The sequence below is a fragment of the Plectrocnemia conspersa genome, unplaced genomic scaffold (assembly GCF_051122295.1).
Source record: "Plectrocnemia conspersa isolate PC_06_02 unplaced genomic scaffold, ASM5112229v1 ptg000004l, whole genome shotgun sequence".
Classification (NCBI taxonomy): domain Eukaryota; kingdom Metazoa; phylum Arthropoda; class Insecta; order Trichoptera; family Polycentropodidae; genus Plectrocnemia; species Plectrocnemia conspersa.
This window is the reverse complement of record NW_028277168.1, coordinates 15233300-15260380: the sequence shown is the minus strand read 5'-3', so window position 1 is coordinate 15260380 and position 27081 is coordinate 15233300. Positions and strand designations below refer to the sequence as shown.

The 27081-nt window shown below is 30.5% G+C and overlaps 1 protein-coding gene across 2 annotated transcripts in view; it reads left to right on the top strand.

The window, feature by feature from the left end:
- The window catches only part of sif (guanine nucleotide exchange factor still life), a 257972-nt gene extending 231203 nt beyond the window's left edge, over positions 1–26769 (top strand). The window contains exons 26-40 of one of the 2 annotated variants that reach the window (XM_088184510.1): positions 13024–13210; positions 16826–16940; positions 18595–18746; positions 21391–21491; positions 21623–21802; positions 21875–22069; positions 22377–22485; positions 22563–22742; positions 22813–22950; positions 23029–23186; positions 23315–23502; positions 23578–23770; positions 23838–24060; positions 24134–24290; positions 24362–26769. In XM_088184510.1, the coding sequence (XP_088040636.1) occupies positions 13024–13210; positions 16826–16940; positions 18595–18746; positions 21391–21491; positions 21623–21802; positions 21875–22069; positions 22377–22485; positions 22563–22742; positions 22813–22950; positions 23029–23186; positions 23315–23502; positions 23578–23770; positions 23838–24060; positions 24134–24290; positions 24362–25355 (3270 nt within the window). In that variant the 3' untranslated portion in view covers positions 25356–26769. Of the gene's footprint in view, positions 1–13023; positions 13211–16825; positions 16941–18594; positions 18747–21390; positions 21492–21622; positions 21803–21874; positions 22070–22376; positions 22486–22562; positions 22743–22812; positions 22951–23025; positions 23187–23314; positions 23503–23577; positions 23771–23837; positions 24061–24133; positions 24291–24361 lie in introns of both variants that reach the window. The other variant, XM_088184509.1, reaches the window with a different exon arrangement.
- The last annotated feature ends 312 nt before the right edge of the window (positions 26770–27081 follow it).

Below are 27081 nucleotides of genomic sequence, written 5' to 3'. Positions count from 1 at the left end.
ACATTAAATCAGTGTAGCTAACGTTCAATCGTAAATTCATAATAATCAAATGTTGTAATTCGTGTCTATATTTTACTAAAATAATTTTGTAGCCAATTTAACAAAGTTTTTATTTGTAATTAATCAAAATTTTTTATAAAAAGTTCTAGGTTGATAAAACTAAATGAATTTCAACGTCTAATTATATCAACATCTAATAAACATAGTAAATAAGAAATAATTTATGCTATTTGCTAAAGTGTTACTGCATTTTAATAAATAAACAAATATGTATTGAAATACTTTAATTAAAATGAAAAATGAATAACATAAATTTAATATTAAAAAATATATTCATCATACAGTATTTATCTTGAACACGAAATTCGTTATTTCCCGAGTTTTTCAACCATTGAAATTCCGACGAAAATTAAATTTTCGGATTATTGACGTAGTCTACATAGGTACATAAAATGTACATATGTATGTATGTACATGTTTATACAGTGTGCAGCGATCCAATTAAATACAACCATATATGATATATTTATACCGAAATATATAATATGATACGTTGAGGATTTAAACACTGATGCATTTAATAAGTTGCCAAAAATAGAATAACGATGTCTTTTCTTCGTCGCATAATGAGACCACCTTCTCAGAACGCCTTGCTGAGGAACGAACAATTTGTTCGAATAAATAAATCACGGAAAATATTGCGACAGTATGTTTGACCCCACGTCTCGAAGGGTGTGTCTGTCATTATTTTCTTCTAATCCGGAAGCCTAAAGCAAAACTTCAAATAACATATACATTATGTATGATACCGTGCCAAAGATCCGATTCAATAAACCATGAGAGCGCACTAACCTTATACGGTAAACTAAGTTACTTTATAATATATTTATGTTTAATAGCAAAAAAATGTTTGAATTAGAAATTACTTTACATACAAAGAGTTGCGATAAACAATTATTTTATGGAATGTACACCTGTAATAAACTGGCTCTTATTGTTGCTCCGAGAAATGTTATGGTTGTTTTAGATACGTAAACAAATAATTAATAAAATTGAAAAGCGTCACAGGAAAAGGGGGGATTTCTATTTGGGTCATGACCCAGAAAGTCCGTTCGCGTAAATATTGAAAATTACGTAAAGGCGTTCGCAAATCACTGAAGAATACACGACGAGGAAAATCGAGCTCAATCTGTGACGTCAATTCGTTTTATACATTCGAAATTCTAAAAAAATATCCAATTGGTTTGTTGATATTCTCTCATACATACTTCTAATATCCGCTTGTCGCATAGTAATATAATATGAACTATAAATTAGCAAAATATGTTAAAAAAGCAGTATTCGCAAGTATGTCAATACACATTTTTTTATTGATGTAAATAGCGCCTTATTTTAATTATCAATTACGTGAATCATTTTTTTAAATACATTTTGTTCATTAGACCTAATCTTATCTATCTGTTGCCTGTTCTTATCTACTGATTGATATAAAAAATAGATAACTTATAATCTTGCAACTGGACTTTATTTAAAATGCCTTAAAGATTTGGTATAACTCTTAAAATTCAGGTGACTGTATAGTGTGACGTGGAATTGAAAAGTGGCTGCTTTTTCAAAGCTTTGGTCGTTTTAGTCGATACTCGTTGTTCTTTTTAGTGCAAGCGAAGTAGTGACAGTATCGACATAACAGACTATTTTAAATTTTTAACAAATATCTAGCTTATTAATTTTTAGGGAGCGTAACCCTAGGGGTGGTTGACCTCGCGGCCAATGAGACTCTTGGTCGAATCCTATTAGACTGTTTATTATTTTATATTTACAAGTTTGTTATGGACGAATACGGCGTGACGTTTCTCGTGATGTCGGAGTTCGTGCAGTTGATGATGCTCAGGATGGCTCAAGCTGCATGCGACAGGTGTCAGGAGTGTCAGTTGGGGGCGCGTAGCTGGTTCCTCAGGAAGGCTGCTGGTCGTCGTTTGCCGCTGATTCCGCTCTCTGGCGACTCGTCTCTTGCTTGACTCTCGTGGATTAAGTGCCTTGGGCCCTCTACCAAGGTCTTGTGAACCAACTGCGGATCAACTCGGATCAACTGCCGTCTCCTCGTCGGAGTCCGGGCTTATATTCTTTTAGGGGATGCACCCTTGCTGGCCAATCACGCTTGTGCGTCGATCTCCTAGCCAATCGCTGGAGTCGCTACGTAGAATTCGAGAAATCGGATGTTGCATATTTGGAAGCGAGTTTTTGCTTGCTCCGACTTTCGAATTCTACGGAAAGGGTTTGCTGTTGTGATGATTAATTGCATCCGCACCGTTTAGTCACAAAAGGAATACTTTTAACGACCCGTGTTGTGTGGTCAAAAGAAATCCCTCTTGTGCCATGATGTTTGTCTCATTATTAACAGTGAACATTCTTGGTTACGGGTATTAACAATGAGACAATTGCCCTTTTTTTGTCCATTACTATTCATGGTGGTCGACAGTCGCCACAAATTATTTCCCGCCTGAACTATTTTACGGTTTCGGCTGAGGTTTTTTAAGCAGAAATACTGTCGATGATGTGTGAGTGACGTTCGAGCAGTAGTGGAGATTTTTTTATGCGCATCGACAAAGTTTCTGATAAGGCGTCCAGAATTCTCGGCTACGTTCCAAGTGTCATTTCAATAATATGTTGGCGATTCGCGTTCTGTACGACACGTTAGATCATAGCGTTCTTAAATATTGCTCCATTATCTAGAATGCAACTAAAGAAAAGTACTTAGTCGTATTTGTATTTGTATCTTAGGGTTTTTTTTATCATTAGCATTGTAAATTAACATAGAAAAAAGTATAAAGGTAATTATATTTAAATCTCTTAGAATAACAATGAATTATAAATAAACTTAAAAAATATATTAATCTTTTACATTAATATATTATTGATAGTTTTTTGGCAAATATGAACAACAAAGTGATTTGCTTCGTTTATTAACAACAATTGGGTTAAAAATAAACAATAACGAGACTGTTTTATATTATCAAATATATCTTACTTATATGAATTTATTAAATTGTAATATTTTATTAACATTTAAATATTAGATTTAATATAAATTGCTAAATTCATAAACCAACATTGGTATGCATGCGTGTTATCAACTACTTTAAATCAAAACTCTATATTTCGAAATTGAATAAATTTGACAAAGATTGATATGACCGCAATAGGTTAACCATGTGAATGCAGTCACTAATTGCGATGCTACATAGCAATTTGATTAACAGCATAACTCGACAGCACCCCTCGAATTTCCATATGGGATGCACTGCTTTGCGTAATACACCGACACAAGCATTCGTGGTTTATATATAGTATATACATACCATTGATATATCAAGTTTACTAGCCTTCATCTGCAAGACAATTGGCAGAGTGTGGGACATTTCGTCCAGTATCCAGAAACCTGACTAAAGTGAATACGTATCAAAGCACATGACTTTACATGCAGGTGTCAAATCATGTCGGATTCTAGTTCATTCCAAACTTGTAAACATAAAGTAATTCTAGACGAACTTTTTATGATCAGATTCATGTAAATAATATTTAAAGCACCATTTACTTTTTTAGAAAATATTTTATTAAAGTTAAAAATTATGTTCGTATGGTAATTGAAAATAAATAAAATATATGCTCATATACTAATTCGTGTTATATTAATTTGTTTAGTCATACAACTGTTGTTAATAAATATATAAAAAAAAAATATAAAATATGTTTAGTTAACACACTATATATACAAAGAGTCAAACATAGTTATTTAATTCAATTACTTACGCATCAACACATATTTTCTGTGATATAAGCATGATGTAATATTAATTTACTTTATAATAGTGCTAGCTAGCAATCTGAGCTGAAACTCGATTTGACCTGCTTCGATTGATTAAACCGTGGACCTAGTTCTGAGCAATTACAATTAAACTATCATATTTATTTATCAATAAATTTGTAATTATTTACTTGATGAAGTTATGCGAATAATTTAATTATCTTGTATTATTTGTTTTAACAAACATTAGATGTAAATAAACTTAATACTCTAATCGATCGCTCACATACAAATGTAGATAAATACATCGTGGCTAGCACCCATTCCAAAACCTTCCTTGATGACCAACGTCTCTAGGGATCAATCGGACACGCATGCCCTACATACATATGTACATGTATCCACGAACCTAGAAGAGCGACCTTTGTATGTTTTGCTCGAGGGCAATTTCGCCCTCAGTCCAGTGGTCTGGAACGTGGCACGTAGTTGCAATGAGACCACACACATAGAGAAATACACATAGTATATGATACTAATGTATAAAGAGTGTATTCACTATCAAATATATTTTTTAGAATAATAATTTAAATATACATTGAGTAATATGTATCTCTATTTATATTACAATAATATTATGTTTATGAATTATGAAGTGAAACAAAAATTAAACGCAAAATCTATTCTTGCACTTAATCACATAAAAAATCCTAATTTATGTGATATAAAGTACATATGTAAATTTTAAATTCTGGAAAGTCTCATGATGTATCAAAATGTAATTTTATCAAGCTCTAATAAAAAGAATCCCTAGAACCGAATGATCCAATTATATTTTGGAATTTTGCAAGCACAAAATAGGGATTATAAAGTTAAAGATTTTGCGAGCTATATACAATTTATTTTGTTATAATAAAATTTTAATTAAACAATATTTTACAGCGTAATCATTGATTAAGGTTATGCATTTTTTACAAAAGGAACTTTTATATATTTCATCGTTCTTTTCATTCAATAATAAGCTGAAAATGCATTAAATTTATTATTCTAATAGTTAAATTAATACTATGCGTGCAACATTCCTGATCGCTTCTAGCTCAGATTATATATTGGCACAGTAAGTAGATCAGATTAGTAATTTTCTTTTAATTCAGAAGTTATTTAACACTCACTATTACTTAACAATCCTAAAATACCAATATTTACAAAAAATGATGCTACCCAAATAATAAATAACCTGCATTATCCATTATTGCCATTAAATGTTCTTCGTTGACTGCAGCTTTAAATCTACCGCTGCGCTTATGTCTTAAAGGCTGTTTTTTTATCTACAATAAATGGTTATTGACTTTACAAGCAGCTTATAAATATTTAATGATTTTCGAGGTTTTGCTATCTTATTTCCTTGTTCATTATAAATTTCCTGCGTCTTTGATGTTTTTTTGCATAAAATTTTATTTGCATAAGTATGCAAACGATTAAAGCAAACTTAATTACAGATGTCCTTAATCAAACATGTCAATAATTATTCGATTGTACTTTTGTTCAAATAGCTTAACAAAATTCCCAAGACCCTGTAACATCTCTCTCTCTCTCTCTTACTTTCAAATAGTCTCCCGAAATACTTTACTTAATTGGACTCACATTATTCTAAGATAAGATGAAGACATTTTATAAGATTCCCGCAAAAGCGGAATATATTTGAGCAGAAAAGTTAAGCTAGGGATACAGCCTGTATACACGTATGGTAGAATCGTTCATATCGATTCGCCTATGACGACAAACCAAGACTTTAAGGGCTCAGTTTACACCCCGAGGATTAACGGTCGACGTCCGGCCCGAGGCCAATTAGGACGAAGGAAGCTTCGAATCTGTACGGTCGAGCTGAATTGTGCACGATAAACACGTCCGCATTGTTTGCACTCTGGATGCTGCTGGTTGCTATTCGCTAAACTAAATTGCTGGTCGAGCCAAAGGATCTGTCTCGACGGCGATAGCGTTCAATTTGGTCGTGTGTTGTATTTATTACTCGGTGTGGAGACCAGCGTTAAGAATTAGGATTGAACTGGGTAGGATGTACTATCGGTTAATTGCTATTTCAAATGCGTTATGCTTTACTTCATTTGGTCGTCTCAATCTATATATAAATTTCTTAGAAACAAATTAGGTGTAGTGGTGCTATGTTAAATACGCTGTATTCGTGATAGTGTGGTAGTTGGCAATGACAGGTGGTTTAATTGTTAAATTTAATCAATTTACGTATTGAATCATATTATAGATTGTTGAAACAAAAATCAAAGATACATTTAATGCATATATTATTTATCAACAAACCAAATTTAACATCAATTTTTTTTATACAGAATGATTAACAATATTTTAGTTATATAGCGAAAGCCTTAAAATAAATCATACTTAAAAGCCAAAGGAAGATGCATTTATGCTTAAAGATAATGTCACCTACATCGAATTACATAAATTTATCACTAAAAATTTAAATATAAATAAAAAAACATTTAAAGTATTACAAACATGTGATTTATTTTTATTTATATAATAAAAATGTTTTTGTATTAAATTTAAAGAAAATAGTTTTTATTAATTTTAAATTATTTTTAAAAGTTTGGCCATCTATGTTCTAAATCACTGTTTTTCAGTGATTACAGAAATATTCTGGTAGTCCACGCGTGCATTGTGTTTTTTTTTAAATAATCGTACTTAATAAAGTCCCTATTTGAAAATATAAAAAAAAAACACAATTACAATATTAGATGAACTAGATAGGAAACAGTCACTATTTATTAGCTTCGTTGTTTCGATGTATATATAATATTTTTTTAACTATTTATAAAAATAACTGCTTATAATGTAATAATATCTATTTTAATTGGTAATTTTGATCTCCAATTTGAAAATTTGATACTCATGTTGGCATTTTAATTGGTAGGTAATGATGTAGTATAATATTGTGAAATTATTCCACGAATTTCATCCATAATATTTTTTTGTTGAAGTGAATAAGCTTGGAAATCTGATTCGTTTGGGATTTGATTGATTGGAGGTAATTCACAAAAATTGATGGAATTATCCGATCGCTTCCTATTAGCGACCGAAAAAAGGAAAAAGCTAATCGAGAGTAAATCGATCAAATAATGTGGGACTCACCATTTTATCAAATGACGACTAACATTTTTTTTACATCACATATATTTTTATATATTATTAAGTTTATAATTGAAATCTATAATATTTATTAACCTAAGCAAATGTAACCTAGTTTTATGATTAATTTTAATTTTTATAATCACAATACAGAACATGTAACTTGATATCAATGTATAAACCGCATTGATGTTGATTATATTTTTAAAATACTATTTTTGCCCGAATGAGCTTCATTATCCGACTGAAAGCATTGTTCTTGTAAGCGGAGTTGAAATATTATATGAATGTATGTACATTAATATACATTTTGGTACGTTAACATCAGATTTTAATAATATACTATAATATTACATAGACTTTATTTGTAATAATATTTTTTCGCTGCTCCGTCGATGTTTGAGGTAGTCGAGCGACGTCATTGTCTTTTTTGCATCCCTTATCTCGATTTTTCCAGTTGGGTCGTCGCACTTTCCAACGATAAATCATATCTACTGCTGAAAGTCACGTGAAATTCTACGTATGCATACTTTACGTATCGCGTGTACTTAATGTGACATAAAAGTTTATGGAATGGTCGTATAGGTTGAAAAAATAAATGGATGGATATTTTTCAACACTTTACTTTGAATTAAATTTATTGTAATATCATCTATCACTAAATTATAATAAATATTATGCAGTGATTTAATGTAGATTTATATTTTTTATTATAAAAATTAGGCATATAATACACAAGCTCAAAATATAATGTAAGAAAGACAATATTGTCCATTTCAGTTAACAAATAAACTGTTTGCTCAAGTTACCTTTTAACTCAAAAATAAATTGAATTAATTTATTTGTAATGAAAAACATGTTTACAATATACTTATAACATAAACATATGTAAATAAATTTTTGGTTCAAAATATTTACATATTTATTCATTATTTTCAGGTAAATAATATATATTAATGGGAATCAATTTAATTACGTCATAAAAATATGCTTTTTTTTATTTACAGCAAAATAAAAATAAATTCAATCATTTAAATACACTTAATAATATTTTATATTAAATTCACATATCTTTATGTAAATTTACTTAAAATATTTAGAAAGTCTAAGAATATTCTACAAATAGTTTTGCTTTTCATCACTATTATTGACTTTTTTATAATAAGCTGTGAATAAATAATTTAAATATTTTATTAAGCACAAAAAGCAACTAATTGTTAATGTCCATTAATTTTATTTCCACATATAGATAATAAATATGTAGCTGATTTTCAATCTGTATCCATTATATAAGGTATATTTCTATAATTTATCTATTGCAGGCCTTCTTGTTAAAATTTGAGTACAGTATTTTTATCACACGCAAAATCACTTTTCACTACAAAATCTTTCTCTATATTAATAAATAATACTAACTTAAAAGAAAAAATCATCCTTTATTATGTGTTACTTTGTTTTCAATTGAAAATATACATAAAATTTCTCAGTCTGTCATGAGCTATTAAAGATCTTAAAAAGTGTTTTATAGAAGGATATTCTCGCTAAAGCTGCGGTGTCTGAAATGATAAAAAATCTATATTCTATTTTACAATTTTTAAAGTTTTCTGCTAAATTAAATCGTTAATTTCTGTTAAATTAAATTGTAATATTTCTAAATATTTACTTTTTTGTAAATTCTCACAACTATCTTACTTAAAAATTCAGATCCGTTCAAATCTCACGTATATTTGATCACAAGATCCATAGAATATCTACTCAACTTAGTTTCATCTAGTGATATTATATTTGCACTAGTAAAAAATACTAAAATCTTGTTAAACCTTCTGTATTTTTCCGAATCTTCAGATTAGTTGCTCGGTTATGTGTCAACAGCTTCTATGTATTTATTGAAAAATTTCTCAACTTCATTTAATTTTCCATATTCATCAAAAGTTTTAAACAACTTTAACACACTGTTTAGAAAATTTTCGTTTTCCTTTTTCCATAAATATATTTTCTATGTACATCCAACAACTTAGCTCTATTTGTCTGTAGTAAAATATTGCTCTTGTCTATCTCCTCCAAAACGTCATTTCACACTATGAAGCTGCAGATATTTTAGTTGCTTTATTTTTTTGCTCTCTAAATTTATCATTTAATCTATATTGTTATGTTGAGGTTCTATTAAATATTCAAGATTTTTAACACATTTTTGTACACTGTAGATACAGCATTTTAGATGACCACTGTGTATTTTTTTTTTAAGACAGGTAAATTTGACATCTGAAAGAAAAGAAAAATCAAATCAGTTTTGGACAGATTTGGGCAAGTTTTGGTGACACGCTAGCAGCATTACATTATTTGAATCATGATTAAAAATGATAAATAATACGCAAATTCATTTGGAGTCTGAAATATTGAATATCCAAGATGTCAGCGTGCAGTTTGCCAAAATTTCATTGTGCTGGTCCCTCTCCAGTGTTCTGTGTTCTTTCGAGAAAATCAATAAACTTTTCCTCAATGGAACAATTACCATGTTCTGTAATCTCACATAGTCATTGATTATTATAAGCATATTTTTATACAGTTTAATTGATAACGATCTAGATATTCTTAGTCGCACAATCTATAGTCTACGTGTATATTGTATAGCACATCATGTATAAGTGTCTGTACGCGATAACAATAATGACAGAGACACATACCAGTCGTTGTGCAACGAGGCGTCGAGAAGGGATGGACTACCCCCATCTAAAAATAGTGGTATACGAAGCCATCTTCGCCACCCCGTTCCATTTTCAGATCTCCCAACCCTAAATCCCAGCTCGAATGACGTCACTGGGATGCTGCTGCTCTAGAGCAGCATGAAATCCCTAGAGAGCGTTGCACTCGAGAGCAATTTTACATCGATACCCTGCATTTTTATTGTTGTCTTTTTATTGTGCTGTGACCTCGGTACGTTCTGAATACATAGGCATTAAGAGATTTTGCTGAATACTTGAAACTTTGATTGTAAAAAAATTAAAGCAGATTTAAATTACAACTAATGCATACATGTTCAAATTTGGATGCTCATAAATCAAACATGATTTCGAATAATCTAATTCATTTCATCATATTGAAAGCCTACGAGTATGGCATGTAAAAATTAATTTACAATTCAAGACAAGATTAGATTTTGAAAATACATTTAAGTAATTGAAAATAAATTCGGCAATAAAATTATTGCAAAAAGTAATGATATTTTATAGGTATATTTTTTTTTAGATATACACAAATAATAATGGTAATCTCAATGAGACAGTGGCTAAACGTCAACATCAATTTTAAAATAATGGTAAATTTTATAACAATATCTTCATTAAAAAGTATACAAAAAGTATGCAAAAAGTATATAAAAGTAAAAAATTATGATCTGCAAGTAAAAAATAGCAATTTACAAAAAAACTATCAATATTTATTTTAAAAATACCAGTTTATTAGTAAAACATACTAATTTTTACAACCTCATTGCTCTTAGTATCTTTAAATTAATCTTGTTGAACTGTATGCCATTTCACAAAAATCAAAACACTAGTGGTGAAAAATGGGTCCTTTATTCAAACTAAAAATAATAGTGGCTATCTCACGTAAAAAAAGCAATTCAATTGCTCCCAGAAAGTTTTACTTTGTTTTTAAAATCTTAAAACAAGGTAAAACAGTGATGCCAAAAGTGTATGGAAAACTTTTAACTCAATTGAGTATTGCATTGAGTGAAAAGAGACCATATCTAAAAAATAGCCAAAAATCGAAAATACTGAAAAATGTTATCTAAATTTAAATAATAAAAACGACATTGCTTTCGGGTGCTTTAATAGTTTGTAACATATTAAAGATATGTCACTGATTTACAGATTTTGATTTCAGTTCAGCTACTTATTATTCAATTGCCGTTCTATGAACTTGGTTTAAGATTTGCTTTATAAAAAGAAGTTGCATTCAACTTTAATGGCACACTTTTGATCACTAAAATCTTTTATGTAGTTGTCATTGATTTATAACACCCCAGAATAATTTTACATATTCACGAAAGCATTTAAATGAAGCTGTGCCTCGTCACCTATAATTTTCTGCGATGTTTTAATATAGCCCGAGAGTATTCCAAACGTAACTGTTAAACTTTGAGATAAAATTATTATCCCAACTGGATCAAACAACGGTACATAATAAATGCTTGCTTTGCAGCTTGCGTCAAGAAATCTGTAATAATTTACAAGCTCTTGACTCTGACTTTTCTTCAGCAATCGCCGAAACGCGCACAATATTTATGTTATATATTTTAATTCGTAAAATTTCTGTACGTTTTACATCCTCTACATATCTGCATTGCTAAAAAAAATCAACAATAAGTATACAATTTTTTTAAATAGTGTAATATTTTTAGCATATTGTTAACATATTTTTAGAAAATAAAAAAAAGTGACCAAGATATATTTTTCCATTAAAACTACTTAATATAGTTTTTCACCGAAAAATCAGGAATCAAAAAAATTAATTATTAAATAAACTCATTTTTGAATACATAAATAAACGGTTTTTAGAACACTTAATAAACAGGACGAATGTATATTATTCTTTTTATTACATATTAGGACAATAAACGGTTTTCCAGAAATACAAAAATTAAGTAGCTTAGTTATTTTTAAAAAATGTTTATGATATTTATGTAAATGGCTTATTCTTTAGCAATAACAATAAATTTTAAGATTTGTTGAATATTTCATAACAAAAAAAATATTTTGAAAGAGCGTTATTTTACTAAACAGTGGTCAAATTGATCCGATACAATAAATAATTATATTTTTTTATCATACCTAGTATATTTTTCTATCGTTAAGTGCACATCGGCGTCCGAGAGATTATAGCTTCAAAATAGCACTCGTTGAGCAAAGTGTTATTGAGGGGGCGGATGCTGGTTTAAAGGGAAATTTTTCGCAAAGCCACTAAGTAGGCCACGGTCATTTATTTTATACACTCACTCTTACGCTAACAAAGCCTACTAAGCATATATCCCACATGTATACCATATGAATAGTAAAAGAATGTTTATAAATTTTAACGTACATATTTCACATGAAAAGCTCACCGTTCATCACAGATTTATTTTTTTGCACTACGTGATTCGAATACAAAAGATATAAACAGACGTAATATATTTTTTACGCTCACTGCAAACGCTCTATCTGCATGTTTTTATTGCTGGTTTTTATTTGTGGTATATATTTTTTATTTGCATATCACCGTAAACGTGTATCAACTTTATGGTCAACTTCTGCTTACGAATACTGTAAATTCATATATAAATTTACATGTACACATTTGTAATATTTTTGATTAAATTTTCAATGAGTATTAACATAGATTTTGATCCTGACAAACATAAATAATTATGCACGAACGTTCGGTAATAGCTGGATTATTCATAAACGATAATGAATTGTAAATATAGATAAAACACACCGCAATTTAAATTGTTTACACGCTCTTATATTCAACTAAACAATTGCCCTCAGGTTAAGGTTGTCCATATAAATTACACGTCCTAACCTAGTACATGTGATGATAATTAAGGTGAGTGGTTTAGTTTGCACGTCGATAGCTACAGACAAATATTGATCGCTGCTACGGTTGCTAATTTTACAATATAGTAAATACATATGTATAAAAACTTACACATAAATATTTTTATACAAATATTGTACATAAAAAACATGTTTAATAAAATATGAATGCAGCTTTTGTAGAGTGATCTGCCTTGACATTTTTTCCAATATTCGATCCTAGCTTTACTTAGCATTGTGTCGACAAAGCTCTTCGTAATAACCGCAGTACATTCATTGTTTACCTATTTTTACGTCACATAACCCACATTCGTATTTAGGTTTGTTTGTAATAAGAAATTTTCGTTTGTTTTCGAACGCGCACACGATCAAAGAACAAAAACCTATGTATATACACAGAAGGGCCGTTGCAAGTTTTCATTTGAAAAGCGCCGTTTTCATCATAATAGTAAAAGCTCGTTCTTTTTCGACTTGTTGCAGTTACACACACACGAAGTCGTGGAAGTATGCGCCAAGATCCTATATCAAGTGGAACTCCACCGTAGTGCTCTGGAACAAATGTGGGGCTTCAGTGTGGAGGCTGAGCTTACTGAGAACGCTGAACGCCAAGACGAGCTTTGCTGCTACGTAAGTCGAGTCGAAGACAAGAGCGTCGCCATGCAAAACGGTAAGTCGATAAAAACAATAACACGTCTACCTTATATGCCTCCTTTGCGAAACAGTAACGTTAAAAGCTCACCTTTCTCAAATGTTAAAGCTTTAATGCTTTATTAAAACCTGCGCCTTGAAAAGCCATCTGCGCTAACGACGACACTGTTCAATCTTTCACTATTCTTCAATGTATAATAAACCTTACATATATCTCATTTAAATAAATGTATTTTGAATGGTCTTTATATACATAATAAATTTTATGGCGTAATTTACATAATATTATGACTGGGATTGGGATCGTTTTTGTAAGGTTTAGAGTGTATTACTTTCCAATTTAGAAAATTTCTGCTAAATAAAATTAATGTTATAATTTAATTATAATATAAAAAGTATGCAAGATTACTTTATTTTCAGATTGAATGATTATTTTTTTTTTAATTATTAATAAATGACGAATAACTTTAGTTAGTTAATTATTATTTTACAATATGTAATAGTTTTATACTGTTAGCTTTTATTTATTTATATAAATATTATACATAAATATGTTTATTTTGCTTGTGATAAAATATTAATATTCAATAACTCTTGTTTAATAAATTCATGCTTTTTTGAAAGTTTTTATTAGAGGTCAGAAGTATTTTAATGGCAAAAAATGTTTAATTTAATCGGCTTTATCTATGCTATTTTAATCTAAGAACCACAATAATTAACAGATTAAACAAAAACAGCTCTACGTAGGAATTGATAGATTGTCCTCCCTTAGAGTTACGCCATAAAATTTGCCAGTCGGCGAACTTAAATCTCTATTTTGTAGCAAAAGCTGTTATTGACAAGAAATATGATTTGAATATAAATACTAAAGACGACAATTTAAATGAGCAATATATAAAATAACTGTTCCATAAAATAAATTGTTTGTGCAGTTTAGATGCGAGGGAGCATTGGTCAGAACAGTGAATACAATATGAACGAATCCCCTTCTGAAGATTTATGCCCAATTTGTTTTATGGAACAAAGTATTTATTCAAATGCACATATCTCTTACATTAATTCCCTGTTAAATCACACAAATACGGGAGCCCTAAATTCCCTCGTGATCGATCGATTCGTGTTGGTCCTTCGATTATATGTGTCCATTATAATAAATCAATATCCTGCTGAAGTTTGTTCTCTTGAACGATCATTCAATTATCTATTAAACAATAATATACTGTATTATTAAAATCACATGTAATAAGAATTTATAATATTACTTATATTTTTTATCTTTTTTTTTTGAGAATTTTTAAATTAAAAAAATGAGAGTTCTTAACTAAAATGCATGTTTACAATAAATTTATTCCTAATTGAATAAATTGAATTTAATTTTTGTCAATAAAAAAATTCTAAAATATAACTTACCTATTCTTAACCAGACATTTTTTGTTGTAACTTTTTGTTTAATATTTGATCTATATGTATATAAAACATTGTATTTTTAATATAAATAATATATAAAACCATTTGCAAATGTCTAAACTTTTCAAAATGACATTGATATCGGTTAACATTTCCATTTCTCAGGGTCTCTAGTTACTTTAAAATTCACGCAAATATACCTATATGGACATACATTTATTTATTTTTTATTACAATGCATATATTCTTACAAGTTGAATAATGTATGCGAAAGGGCGTTGTATCGCAGCCGTTTCTTCGTTACGGACAAGAGCACTTACTTTGATGTCAATAAAATTAAGACATTATCCGTACAAATCTTTTGAAGATCAGACTTTGCATAAATTTGCGGGCGGGCCCCGTCAAAAAAGGCGCCCGGTGGGGTTTTGCTTTTCTTTTGACCTCATTTATTCAGAAACCGCGGCCGCGTTGAATACAAATGCGCGCGTTGAAACCTTTTAGAAATTTAATTAAAACATTTTCGGCCATAAAGCCCATCGTCGGCATCCGTTCCCTTCGTTTTTTATATTATATTTTGGGTGTGGGGACTATATCGAAAAATAATATTGTATGTATAATACACCCTCAAATTACAATTCAACTGAATATATCCGACTATTCGTAATAATTTTATGTAAATCAATAGGTAGTTACCCAATTTCGATGCATCCCGACATATTACATTTGGAATTTGATTTCAAATTTAATCATACGCGATATCTAGTTAAATTTATTTAAATTCAGTATTGATTGATATTTTAAATAAAAATATGTTTCAACACACTTTTAATGGTGAATTTATTGTTTTAACCGTAAATTTGTAAGTAATGCTGCTAAAACATTGAAGAATCGTTTAGTTGTTTATATTTGCTTTACGTATCCCAATACACTTAAATTATCATTTTAATATTAAAAAACTAGAATCAATATCAGCAATGTAACAATTTTTATTTTATTTTGCTCTTTCGTTGAAACATAACATGCATGAGCTCAATGTGTTATAACGGGGTAAAACAGTTATTTCATATCAAAATATACAAGTATTAAGGAACAAGACTGATATAAATCTGTCTTTGTTTAATATTTATTTATTAAAAATAAATATGTGTAACAATATTATATAAACACAAATGCAAAGTAAAAAATCACAAAATATTAAAATGAAATTTCACGAACCGGACCAGATGTGCAATTCCAGCGTATCGAGGAGCTGGATAGTGACAGCCATAAGAGTCGGTTAATGCAGACGTCCTGGATCTAAAAAACATCATAAAAAGCTGCGATCGTAATTTTCGAAGATAATCCGGAACCCAAAATTAGAATTCCTTAAAAATATTTTTCGACAGAATCCTTGAATAGTTTAAAAATTGCTTAGCGATATATATTTTTATACGAGAACTCATCAAATCGTATCCCAACGCTCCTAAAAAAAAGGCGCTAAGATACAAGAACAGATTAGGCTCTGTATTCACAAAATAAAATTCGGAAAAATAATTAAAGCAGAACTCTCACTTTAACTAGCCTAATCTCGTAATATAAAATTAAAATCGAAATAAGCTACATAACATTAAAAAAATAAAGAAAATTGTTTAACCAATTTCTTTACTGATGCTTAATGTATAAAATATTTGTTTAAATCAAAAGTATTATAGTAGCGTCAACTATCAAAATTTTGTCTATGCAATGTTGTTGTTTTATTTATTATTTTTTTATAAATTGTTTATGGGATACATTTACATTTTAAGTAGCATACGATTTTAAAAATAAGATATAAAATTTGTCTGATTAAAATATTTAAACTTTAGACTCCAATAGATACTGATTATCCAAAATAGCTAATATTGATTCTAGAACTAAGTTATCGAAGAATGACAAAATTACAAGACGCATTGTACCCGTAGTAAACATAATAATATACATTTACTATATAAATATATATCTTCTCACAAAATATAAAAATATTATTGCCAATAAGGTCGGTGTAGGGTTAATAAAGGATAATAAAGACCCTGCCTTTTTATGCGACGCCATGACAGTAATGGCCGGCCATTGTCGCTGCTTTTATTTATTAATTAAGAGATGGAGATAAGAGCGTCTTTTGGCCGACTGCTAATGGAGCACTTTGCAACCAATTTTTATTAGGAAGCTATTTTATGTATATAATTTTGATATTTATTTTAAATTTCAGGTATAATCAAGGGCGACGAGATAATGGTGATAAATGGTGCTATAGTGTCCGACCTGGACATGATGTATTTGGAATCGGTACTACAGGAAGAGCAGTCGCTTTGCATGATGATGCGGTATGAATATTTTTCTAAATACCTATCTATATTAAATATAAAAGCTATGCAACGATTAAAATTTCTGGGTCACTCGAGAGAAGAGCGCGAGAGTTTTACAGAGAAGAAGTACGATAAACTTCAACAAAGAAACTTTCCACGGCGAGAAGTTTTTTTTACGAAACTCTCAAATAGACTGATTTCTCTCTTGTTTTAAAGTTATACTTTTTGGAATTTCAAATTATTAAAATGTTGCTAATTGTTATTATTGAATAATTATATTTGATAATATTGAATTAAACGCTTACCTTTCTGGTATTTATTTTATTTTAAGGGATTTCTATAATATGTAATACATAGAATAATAACGAATGTTGTTACAAAAATAAATGTAAATATTCCAATTTCTTTGATCAATGGTGATATTAAATATTTAATATTCTTATTAATAAAAGCCTAAAGCAGTCAAGTACGGTAACCTAGTTGGCCTTGAAACGTCAAAGATGTATAGTATTTTTTAATATTTTGCGAAAAAAATCCCGTAAAATTCTTCTAGTGAAAAACACATATTATCCTAGTAAAGTTTAACATTGTTTTTAACAAAGTTTTTTTTTCATAAATTCAATTTTATTTTATTATTATATGTATGCTTAAGCTTTGTGTTTGATATTAGTTATTTATTAACTTGTGTTTTTTTTTCGTTAACAGCGTTATGTATTATTGATAAAATCGGCTCCGACAAAAAAAGTATATATTCTAGAAAAAGTCAATAAAAAGTTATTTAATCTTTGTGGATTAAATTTTTACTTATGCTTTCCCTTTATATTTAAATAAAATTATGTATTATATTTGAATTGTATCTATACATACATATATACTATATTATAAATACATGGATCTACTTGTACTTAAAGTAGCGGTTTAAAAGATTAAAACTCAAAGAAAGTTTTACGCGTGTTAGCTGAGAATTTCCCAATTTAAATTATATTTGGTAGTTTGCAAAGTTTATTATATAGAAAAAATAATTACACAGTTGAAATCTTGTTATACATTGGTGTTATGAAAAATATTATTATATTATTCACATTTCTCTTTGTAATAAACATTCACGGAGAAAGTGACTTGAATTATAATTAAACTTGCTTCTGTTTTAGTTTATAATTTATATACAAGTATTTCTTGTTAAGATTAAACAGATCGTGCCATCGAGTCTGCTTGTTATATCCCGACAAACTTACGGCTATAAATTTATAATTTCTCTGCGGTGTCGGGCAATAAAACTACAGATTATCAAATCCCTCCAATACGTAGGTAAACGCGCTAAGACGTTAACCTTTCCCTTTGAAAACACCAAAAGGCCCCTTAGCAAACTCGCCTAATTTGCACGGATCACATCGAACCGCTTCTAGAGTTACCGAAAGCAAACAATTAGACGTTTTCTCAAATTTCTCCAGCGCAGAGTTTATTGCAGACAATCGAATTTTTCCGCGCGAACGAAACCAAAATGAAGGGAGGCGAATCTAATTGAATATTTAACGAGCCCTACCCACATGCAAACTTCATATTAACACGCAAGTTTGCGTCGTTGTGATTAAAAATTTACCGCGGCTGTGGAGCTCCCGGGACATCAAAGAAACTTTATGAATTCTTAAGTTAATCTTCGATCTTTACACAGGTCGTCTAGGACGGAGCCTCCAGAATTGGCGGGCCTGCTTCGCGCTACAGATGACATCATTGAGAGGCTGGTTTGCCCTCCACCTCCGGGAGATCCGGCCCTCATCTCGGAAGATATGATATCCGGACTCATAGTGCCTGCGCCTGGATGGAGTAAGTAAAAATAATACATAGGCCAAATGGCGTCCTTGACATACTAGAAGGAGTGCGTGTCAAGTGTGCGCAACGTAAAAACGTGTTTGGGAAAAAAATATAAAAATATAATGCATGATGCTTCTCTAACCCCTGTGGAATTGCCTCAATACTAAAAAATCATATTTATTTCAATACAAATATTTTTTAAAAATGCTACATCTGTTTTAATAAAAAAACATATTATATTTCAGAGCATTATTTATATCATGCAAAATGTAGGTACAACATTGAAGTATATAGTAGTTTGATTTACATTAAAAACTCCAGCATCTTTGAGACCATATTATATTTATTGCTCATATGAAACTTTTTAATAAAAATTTTTAAATAAAATCCCAAGATCTTTTATGAAATTATTCTCCATAAGGTCCATAAGGAAATATCACATTGTCTACAAAAAACACAAAAACTATGAGTACTTGATCAAAAACATTTGCCTGAAGGTACATTTTAAGAAATGGAAATTATAAAAATCAAAATAAATTAAATAGAAATGATTCGCGAATTCCCTGAATATATTCTCGAAAAAACAGAAAACTGTTGTATTTGATACCGACTCTGAATACCATTTCCAAAGACAATCTTAGCACTTTTGCTCATTAAACTTATCGGACCACCACTGAGACCTTTTAATCTTTTTAAGAACGTTAATCTGTGCTTACTCAGAGAACGACATTTGGCCATAGATACGAACAGCAAGGAGTTATAAATATTTTTTGGGCGGAAATTGGACATTACTTACTATGCAATTATATACATTTATATTAAGAACTTTAAATTTATGTAACTTTGAACGGCTTACAAAATAGTTTCGCGTAATATTTTTGTATTGTTTTCGATTAATTCATTTTTCCTTCCGCTTATAGTTTTCAGTATTGACCATCAAGAAAATTAAGCTCTCACGTTTTACATATGGATATAAGAAACTGAAAACAAAACGTCTTTTAGGGTCTTATTTGGTTCCCAATTTAATTTAGAAAGGCTGCGAAATCAGTCTCGCTACTCCTTTTTTATCTGATTTTCCAGATTTTATTATTTTTTCATTAGTCAACTTTATTCATAAAAAGGGTTCAAATTGTGCATGAAAAATTATTGACTAGTATTGTCAGATCCTGCTAAATTATTTATTATTACATCTTCATTCATTTTCAGCAAGTTTTTTTAAACTTAATCTCACCCGTTACACTTTCACTAAAACAGCGATGACATTTCTTGATTTGGGAATAGAATTAGACGCTAAATATACCTATTTTAAAAAAGATTTATCATGCGTTATTAGTAACAAAATTGTTGGACCTTAGTTGCTCAGATGCTTAAACTCAATTATTTGAGCGATCGTAGATAATACGAAACCTATGGTGGTCGACTACCGAAAGAATTTTTCACCCCTTTGGGAATTCCTTAATAGTCCAATGTGGATCCTGTGCTCTTCTCGTTATTCATTAATGACATAAATACGGCAGTTATAAATTCCATTTTTTTTTTGTATACCGAAAATTATAAATTGTTCAGATACATTCGTTCTGTTTCAAACTTTGTCTCTATAAATAGTGGTTTTGATTATCTGTAATGATGGGTCTTTGTTTGACAGTAGATGCCTCTGACTTTTAGTGTCGTCTGCGTTTTAGTGTCGTAAAATGTTAAGTTATGTTTTTTTCCGAACCCATTCACCATAAAAATATTCTTACGTTCCCGCTGGAAATTTTATGGCTAGAAAAATTTCCACTAAAGATCTCGAAATCACTTTTGAGAGTAAATGGAGATTCCCTCTACACGTAAACGACGTCTGCAAAAATCTTTCAAGATGCTCGCTTTTTCACTTTGATGATCCGTCAGTATTTTATTTTTATTTCTATGCTATTTCTCGCTGTCGTTTTGACGTTAAATATGATTATATATATGTGTGATTTTTCTTAAAAACGTGTCATTCTATTATATATAATACGTTATATACGTAAAGTAACCGGTAGTACAATATAAATATTATATATTGATTAAAATTCAATTGTAGCCTAGTTAGAATTTTATGCAATTATAAATATACACAAAAAGCACATGCTTATATACTTACATACAATAAGCACAATATTATTTTAATTTACTCGATAGAGAAGGTTCTTTACTTTTTAACAACACATTTTATTCATTTCGAACTTTGCCCCGGTAAATTTCCAGATGCTTTGCCATAGAGTTTTTGTTTTAATCGTTAAAGCTTCAGAAACAAGCCAGAAGGAATAAATAAGCTATTTTTCTCCGCGATTCTCGCTTTGAATAAATAACACAACACTCAAACTTATATAGAACTACAATTTTCACCGTCGAGAGCAGTGGTTTTTTACCGAGCGTAAAAACGCTCAAAAGAAAGGTACATTGGAATAAGACTGCAGTGGTTTACTTGAATATATTTTCAGCGAATTTATTTTGTTAGTGAGTTTGTAATAAATAAAATAAAAGAATAACTAGATCGTTTGCGATATAAATTGCTTCTTTTATATAGCGTAAAAGTAATAGATATGTACACGCAAAAGACTAATAATGCGCAAAATGATATACGAGTTCTTCATTATTATATAATAAATAGTAAATTTATACAATTTTGCAGAGGGGGGTGATGTTGGTGCTGGTTCTGGAAACGATACTGGATCATCATCTGCCAAGGTTTCATCCCGCACCAATTCGTTCGAAATTGAAAATTTGTTAAAGGTAATATATATTTCAACTAATACTTTTTAATAATAAGATTTTTTTTCTTATAATGTTTAATAATAATATTTTTAGGGTTTTTTTATACTGTTTAATAATAATATTTTTTAATCTTGCTTTATCTATTTTAGAGTGCTGAGCAAGTTACAGGATTTTGTCGATCACCACAAGACACCAGAAAGTCTTCACCAACTGGCAGCGTGGCGAGTGCCAGTGCCGCTCTTTTAACACCAAGTAGACATCTAACTGATGCAGAAAAACTTAGAAAAGTAATTCTCGAGCTTGTTGATACGGAAAGAACCTATGTTAAGGTAACATTGTCTTTAAACGATCAAATAACATTAACAGTTCGAAATGCTTTAACGATTATATTTATTTTACAGCACCTCAATAGCCTTTTAGAAAACTATTTAGAACCTCTTAAGCGAGAAACGTTCTTATCTAATGCTGAAATAAATGCATTATTTGGTAATATACACGAAATTGTCACGTTCCAGCGACAATTTTTACAAAACTTAGACGAAGCCATCGAAATGGAGCCCAATTTCCATCAATTCGAACATTCTAGTCAATATAAGGTATTATATAAATGCATTCACTAGTTATAGGTGCCTTTAAGTGTAAATTGGCTAACTTCACTTTTGAGTAAAAATTAATAAATATGCTATGAAAATATTATACATCCGTAAAATTACAAGATATCTTAAAAAAAAATCTTGTCAAGAAAACTTAACAAATTCATTTAAATCAAAGCCTAGAAGAACTTAAGATTGAAAGAAACCAGTTAAATTAATATTATCTATAAAATTTACGATTATGGAATTAGCTTATATATGTATTTTATATAATATTAATATAAAACTTATATTTTATTGTATTTTACAGAATGTACTGTTTTCAATCGGAAGCGCATTTTTATATTATGTAAATCACTTCAAGTTGTACAGTTCGTTTTGTGCTAGTCACAGTAAAGCACAGAAAGTTTTACATCCGAGTGAGTTGGAAACTTGTGTAATTTTTCAATTATATCATAGCTAAGACACTAATTAAAATTTGTTTCATTACTTACAGACGAAGGCAACCAAGCGTTGCAAGAGTTCCTGGCTGCAAGAAATCCGAGACAACAACATTCTAGCACATTAGAGTCTTATCTAATTAAACCGATTCAGCGTATACTTAAGTATCCACTACTTTTACAGCAATTGAGAAATTTGACCGATCCGAATTCAGACGAGCATGCGCATCTTATAGGTATGTATACTGAAAAATACAATATTTCGATAATATAATGTGTTCTGAAATATATTTTTATCATCTACAGAGGCTTTGAAGGGTATGGAAAAGGTAGCCGAACATATCAATGAAATGCAACGAATTCACGAAGAGTACGGAGCGATTTTCGATCATTTGTTCAGACAGCATCAGAAGTCTTGTAAGCAACCAATTGATCTAAGTCCAGGTCTGATTCATTATTTTTATTTATTAAATACTAGATATTTAAGTTTATTATATTTACAATATATTTGTATCTAAGCAGGTGATCTTTTGTACTATGGAGGCGTGGAATGGTTAAATATATCAGATTTTCTCGGAAAGATCAAGAAAGGATTAGAGTTACATGCCATGTGCTTTGTATTCAAATCTGCAGTTGTATTCTTATGCAAAGAGAGACTACGACAAAAGAAAAAGTTGATGGTATAATGATTTTAACTATTAATTACACTACTATATAATAATATTTAAATTATCACTAATACAGTCCGCAAATAATAATAAAAATGAAAATTATAGGCTAATATTATTTTTTTTAATCTGTTACTAAGGGCGTGTCATCAAAGAGCAACTCTAACGAAGTTGAAATCATACGATATCAAGTGCTGATACCAGTCACGGAAGTTCAAGTAAGAGCATCTTCAGCCAAAGATATGGATAGTCATTTCTTATGGGAATTGATACATTTGCGATCGCAATTACAAAGGAGGTCTGAAAAAGTATATGTTTTATCAAACAGGTATGAGTTTTTATGCATGTTTTATTCATTTAAGCAAAATTATCTTGGTGAATCTTAATCTATTATGTGTTTCAGTACCGCCGATTTTAGAAATGCTTTCCTTAAAACTATAAGGCAAATAATCAGAGAGAGTGTTCGCAATATGTCTATCCCTTCAACGAAAGGATTAGGCCCTCTGCACTCATCTGGTTCGGGACATTCTCATTCATCAGCGCACAAAGATACCCATCATTCTAGTCACACTTTAGAAAGGCCAAAGCAACCACAAGTTTGTCTTGAATAATAAAATATATTACTAAAATTATAACCGTGTACTCACATGTGTATTTTGATAGGTACAAGTGATGCAAGGATCTCATACGCTAGGAAAAACGAAAAAGACGTGTAAACAACCTAGTCAGCGTCATTCAGCTGGTAATATTGAATGCGAGAGCTTATCGAGAGGAAATTCTCAAGATGGAGAAGTGCCAGAACAGATAACTAGTCATGTAACGGTTCAAATGCCTCAAGATCCATTTAGGAATAGAAGTAAAACGTTTGGAGACACAGCAGGGAAAAGTAAATATTAATAAAAAAAATTATTTAATGCAAAATCATGTGTTTTATATGTATGTATATGTTTAATTAAAAGGTGTTGAAACTACAGTAAGCACTGCTGAACCAAAGCGAACTACTGAACCAGAGCGCTCAGATCCTGGTACGAAGTCGGAGGGTGAAGATGATTCGCAAACTACAACCATAACTCATAAAAAAGGTTTAGGTAGAACACCAAATCATCTTACTCTTAGGTACGTATTTGCACTGTTAATTATTATATTTTTTTATTGAGGTACTTATTTTGTTTTACAAATATTTTCAGTACTACATCAACGCTAAGCGCGGGCAGTACCGGTAGTCAAGCACGTCTCATTCAATCTTCTCATCAACCAGCAACGTATCATCCAGTGTTAGTGAAAGATTTAGGTAAGCAACATTCGTCTCCTTCGCTAAGAACGCCAGAAAACAAAAACTCCAATCTGACTACATCGCCTGAGCACAAAGTCAAAGTTATCAAATCAAACAGCGGCGGAAATATCAACCGAGAGCGATCACCTGATAAAACCAACAACGGTGACTATTTCGAAAATAAAGACTGCGTCACAAAAGTGATCATTCACAAGTCGCCAAGAAAGAGCAGTCTAAAATCGAGCAAAAGCATCGATAAAGACGTCTCTCCGAGAAATACTATTGATCGGAGTAAATCGCCCAAAAACGGTAGTTTTGAAAGGAACAAATCTCCAAGGAACAGCATCGATAAAGATAGATCTCCCAGGGGAAGCGTCGATAAAGGGAAATCTATAAGCCGAGAACGATCTCCTGTTAAAATTATTGAAAGAGATCGTTCCCCTAAGGGAGGCAGATCTAAATCACCGAAAACTAGTGATAAAGGAAAGAATAATAAATCGAGCTTTGAGAAATCTCCTCAAGCTAGTATCGATAGGAGCAAGTCTCCCAACGGGCGTTCAAAATCGCCTCATAGCAGTATCGATCGTTCTAAATCGCCGTCTAAATCTTGCATGAAAAAGGGAATCTTGCGCGAGAGGTCTCCTCAGATTAGCTTCGAACGCTCGCCTAACAGATCGCCGAATCTAGCAAGGAAATATTCCAAATCTTCTCAAGATAGACTTGCTAAATTGGGCACTAATTCACTGGACAGGGCGTCGCATTATTCTCCAATGGCAGGGTATGAAGATAAAGCTTATAAATTAGGCATCGTAGTATCTAAATCGACGGAGTCTATAGCGAAGGTAATTGAAAGACCCACTTGCGTCCAGTGTTACCTTACGAATAAAAAGAAAGACACTAATTCCTAGCATAAGGCTTGTGCGAACAGGGGTCGTTCGCACAAAAATAAAAAGAAGGCGACCTTCGGAAACAGATCTTCTTCAGATCGGTGCAGCGTCGAAACATTAGAGAGCGAATATTGCCAGATGGAAAACGAAAAGTTCGAGTATATGAGAGGAACTGTAAGCGAAAAGAGTGACTTCGAAGAAATACACGTGTAAATCATAGTGAGTAAAATAAATGGATGTTAAAACAAAGTATTTAAAATCACGCAAGCTAAACGAAAAAAAGAGTTGAATTGACAATTTGTTGATCGTGTACCTTAATTAAATGTTAACTTAAACACAATCGAACTGATGATACTTATTACCACAATAAGTTAAACATACATGTGATATAAAACGTTTAATGTAAAAGAAGAAAGAAAAAAACAATCGCACTGTAATAATATAGAATGATAATTTTAATTCACAAAAATATTATTATATGCACTTGAATAATATAATTGTATGTGTGTATTCTATTTAAATGCAATGAAATCAATATCAAAGCTTTCTATCTAATACTCTATTTAATAATAAATCATCTGTCCAAATCACTTGAGCACAAGGTCTATCATGTATTATTTTAAAACAGGGTCATTTATATTATATTATAATTAAAATTATACTACTACTATTATATGCATAATGAATTGCTGAGGAAAGTATACAACTGGTATTGGATAATTGAATTAGGTAAATTTTGGATTATGCAATCTGTTAATTCCCACATGTAACAGCACAATTGCACTGTAATTGGTCCCACCTTGATTCATCGTTCATGTATATTATATTCCACTGCAGATGCTTAACACCCTAGGATTCACCCTAACACACATTTAATCACACACTCACAAGATATAATGGTTGTATTGAAGATTTATAGAATATAATTGTACATAATTGAGGATATTATAAAATATTATAATAAGTCACTGCATGTTAGTTGTGATAAGTACGTAACCGATTTGCACATCTTTTTCGATTTAATTTTCCTAAAACTAAATATGTGACAAAGTGGAAATTAATAATCACTAAACTCTCTTCCCCTGAATGTCTAATGGTTTACACACGCACATCCTTATTGGCTATGTATATTTAACACAATCGTAGATATCTGTTTTAGATGCCCCTTGTCCTATTTAACCAGCATCTAAACGTTAGATTTTAAATATTTATATAATAAAAAATAATAGCCATTATGCATCTACTAAATTTTCGAAGGATATATTATATATATTTAGATGGTACCGATTATCAACAAACATTCAACTCTTTGTATTATTAAAATAAAGAAAACGATGATAAATCGAGTTACATATAAAAAATAGCATCGTGCAAAAAGTCACAATAATATAAATGTATGGATTGGTTTCTGTTTAGAGATAATATCGAATGTTGAAAATTAATACAAAATTTTTAATTATTAAAAGAATACTAAAGAGTTTGGTGTTTGTGTGTTGTAGGTTCACCCGTGTGGAAACCACGAGACATGATGGGCGATAGCATCGTGCCCACAACTTCTACCACTCTACCACGGAGCCAAAGACCTAATCAGCAGATGGCGGCCGGTCGCAAGTCACTAGAGCCAGACCATCATTAACAACCATATTCATCCACAAACATCCACTTTTCACTCATTAAATAATTAATATTAAAAAATAATTATAAAAATATAGTATAAAAAAACACCACTTTGAAACTCCATCGTAAC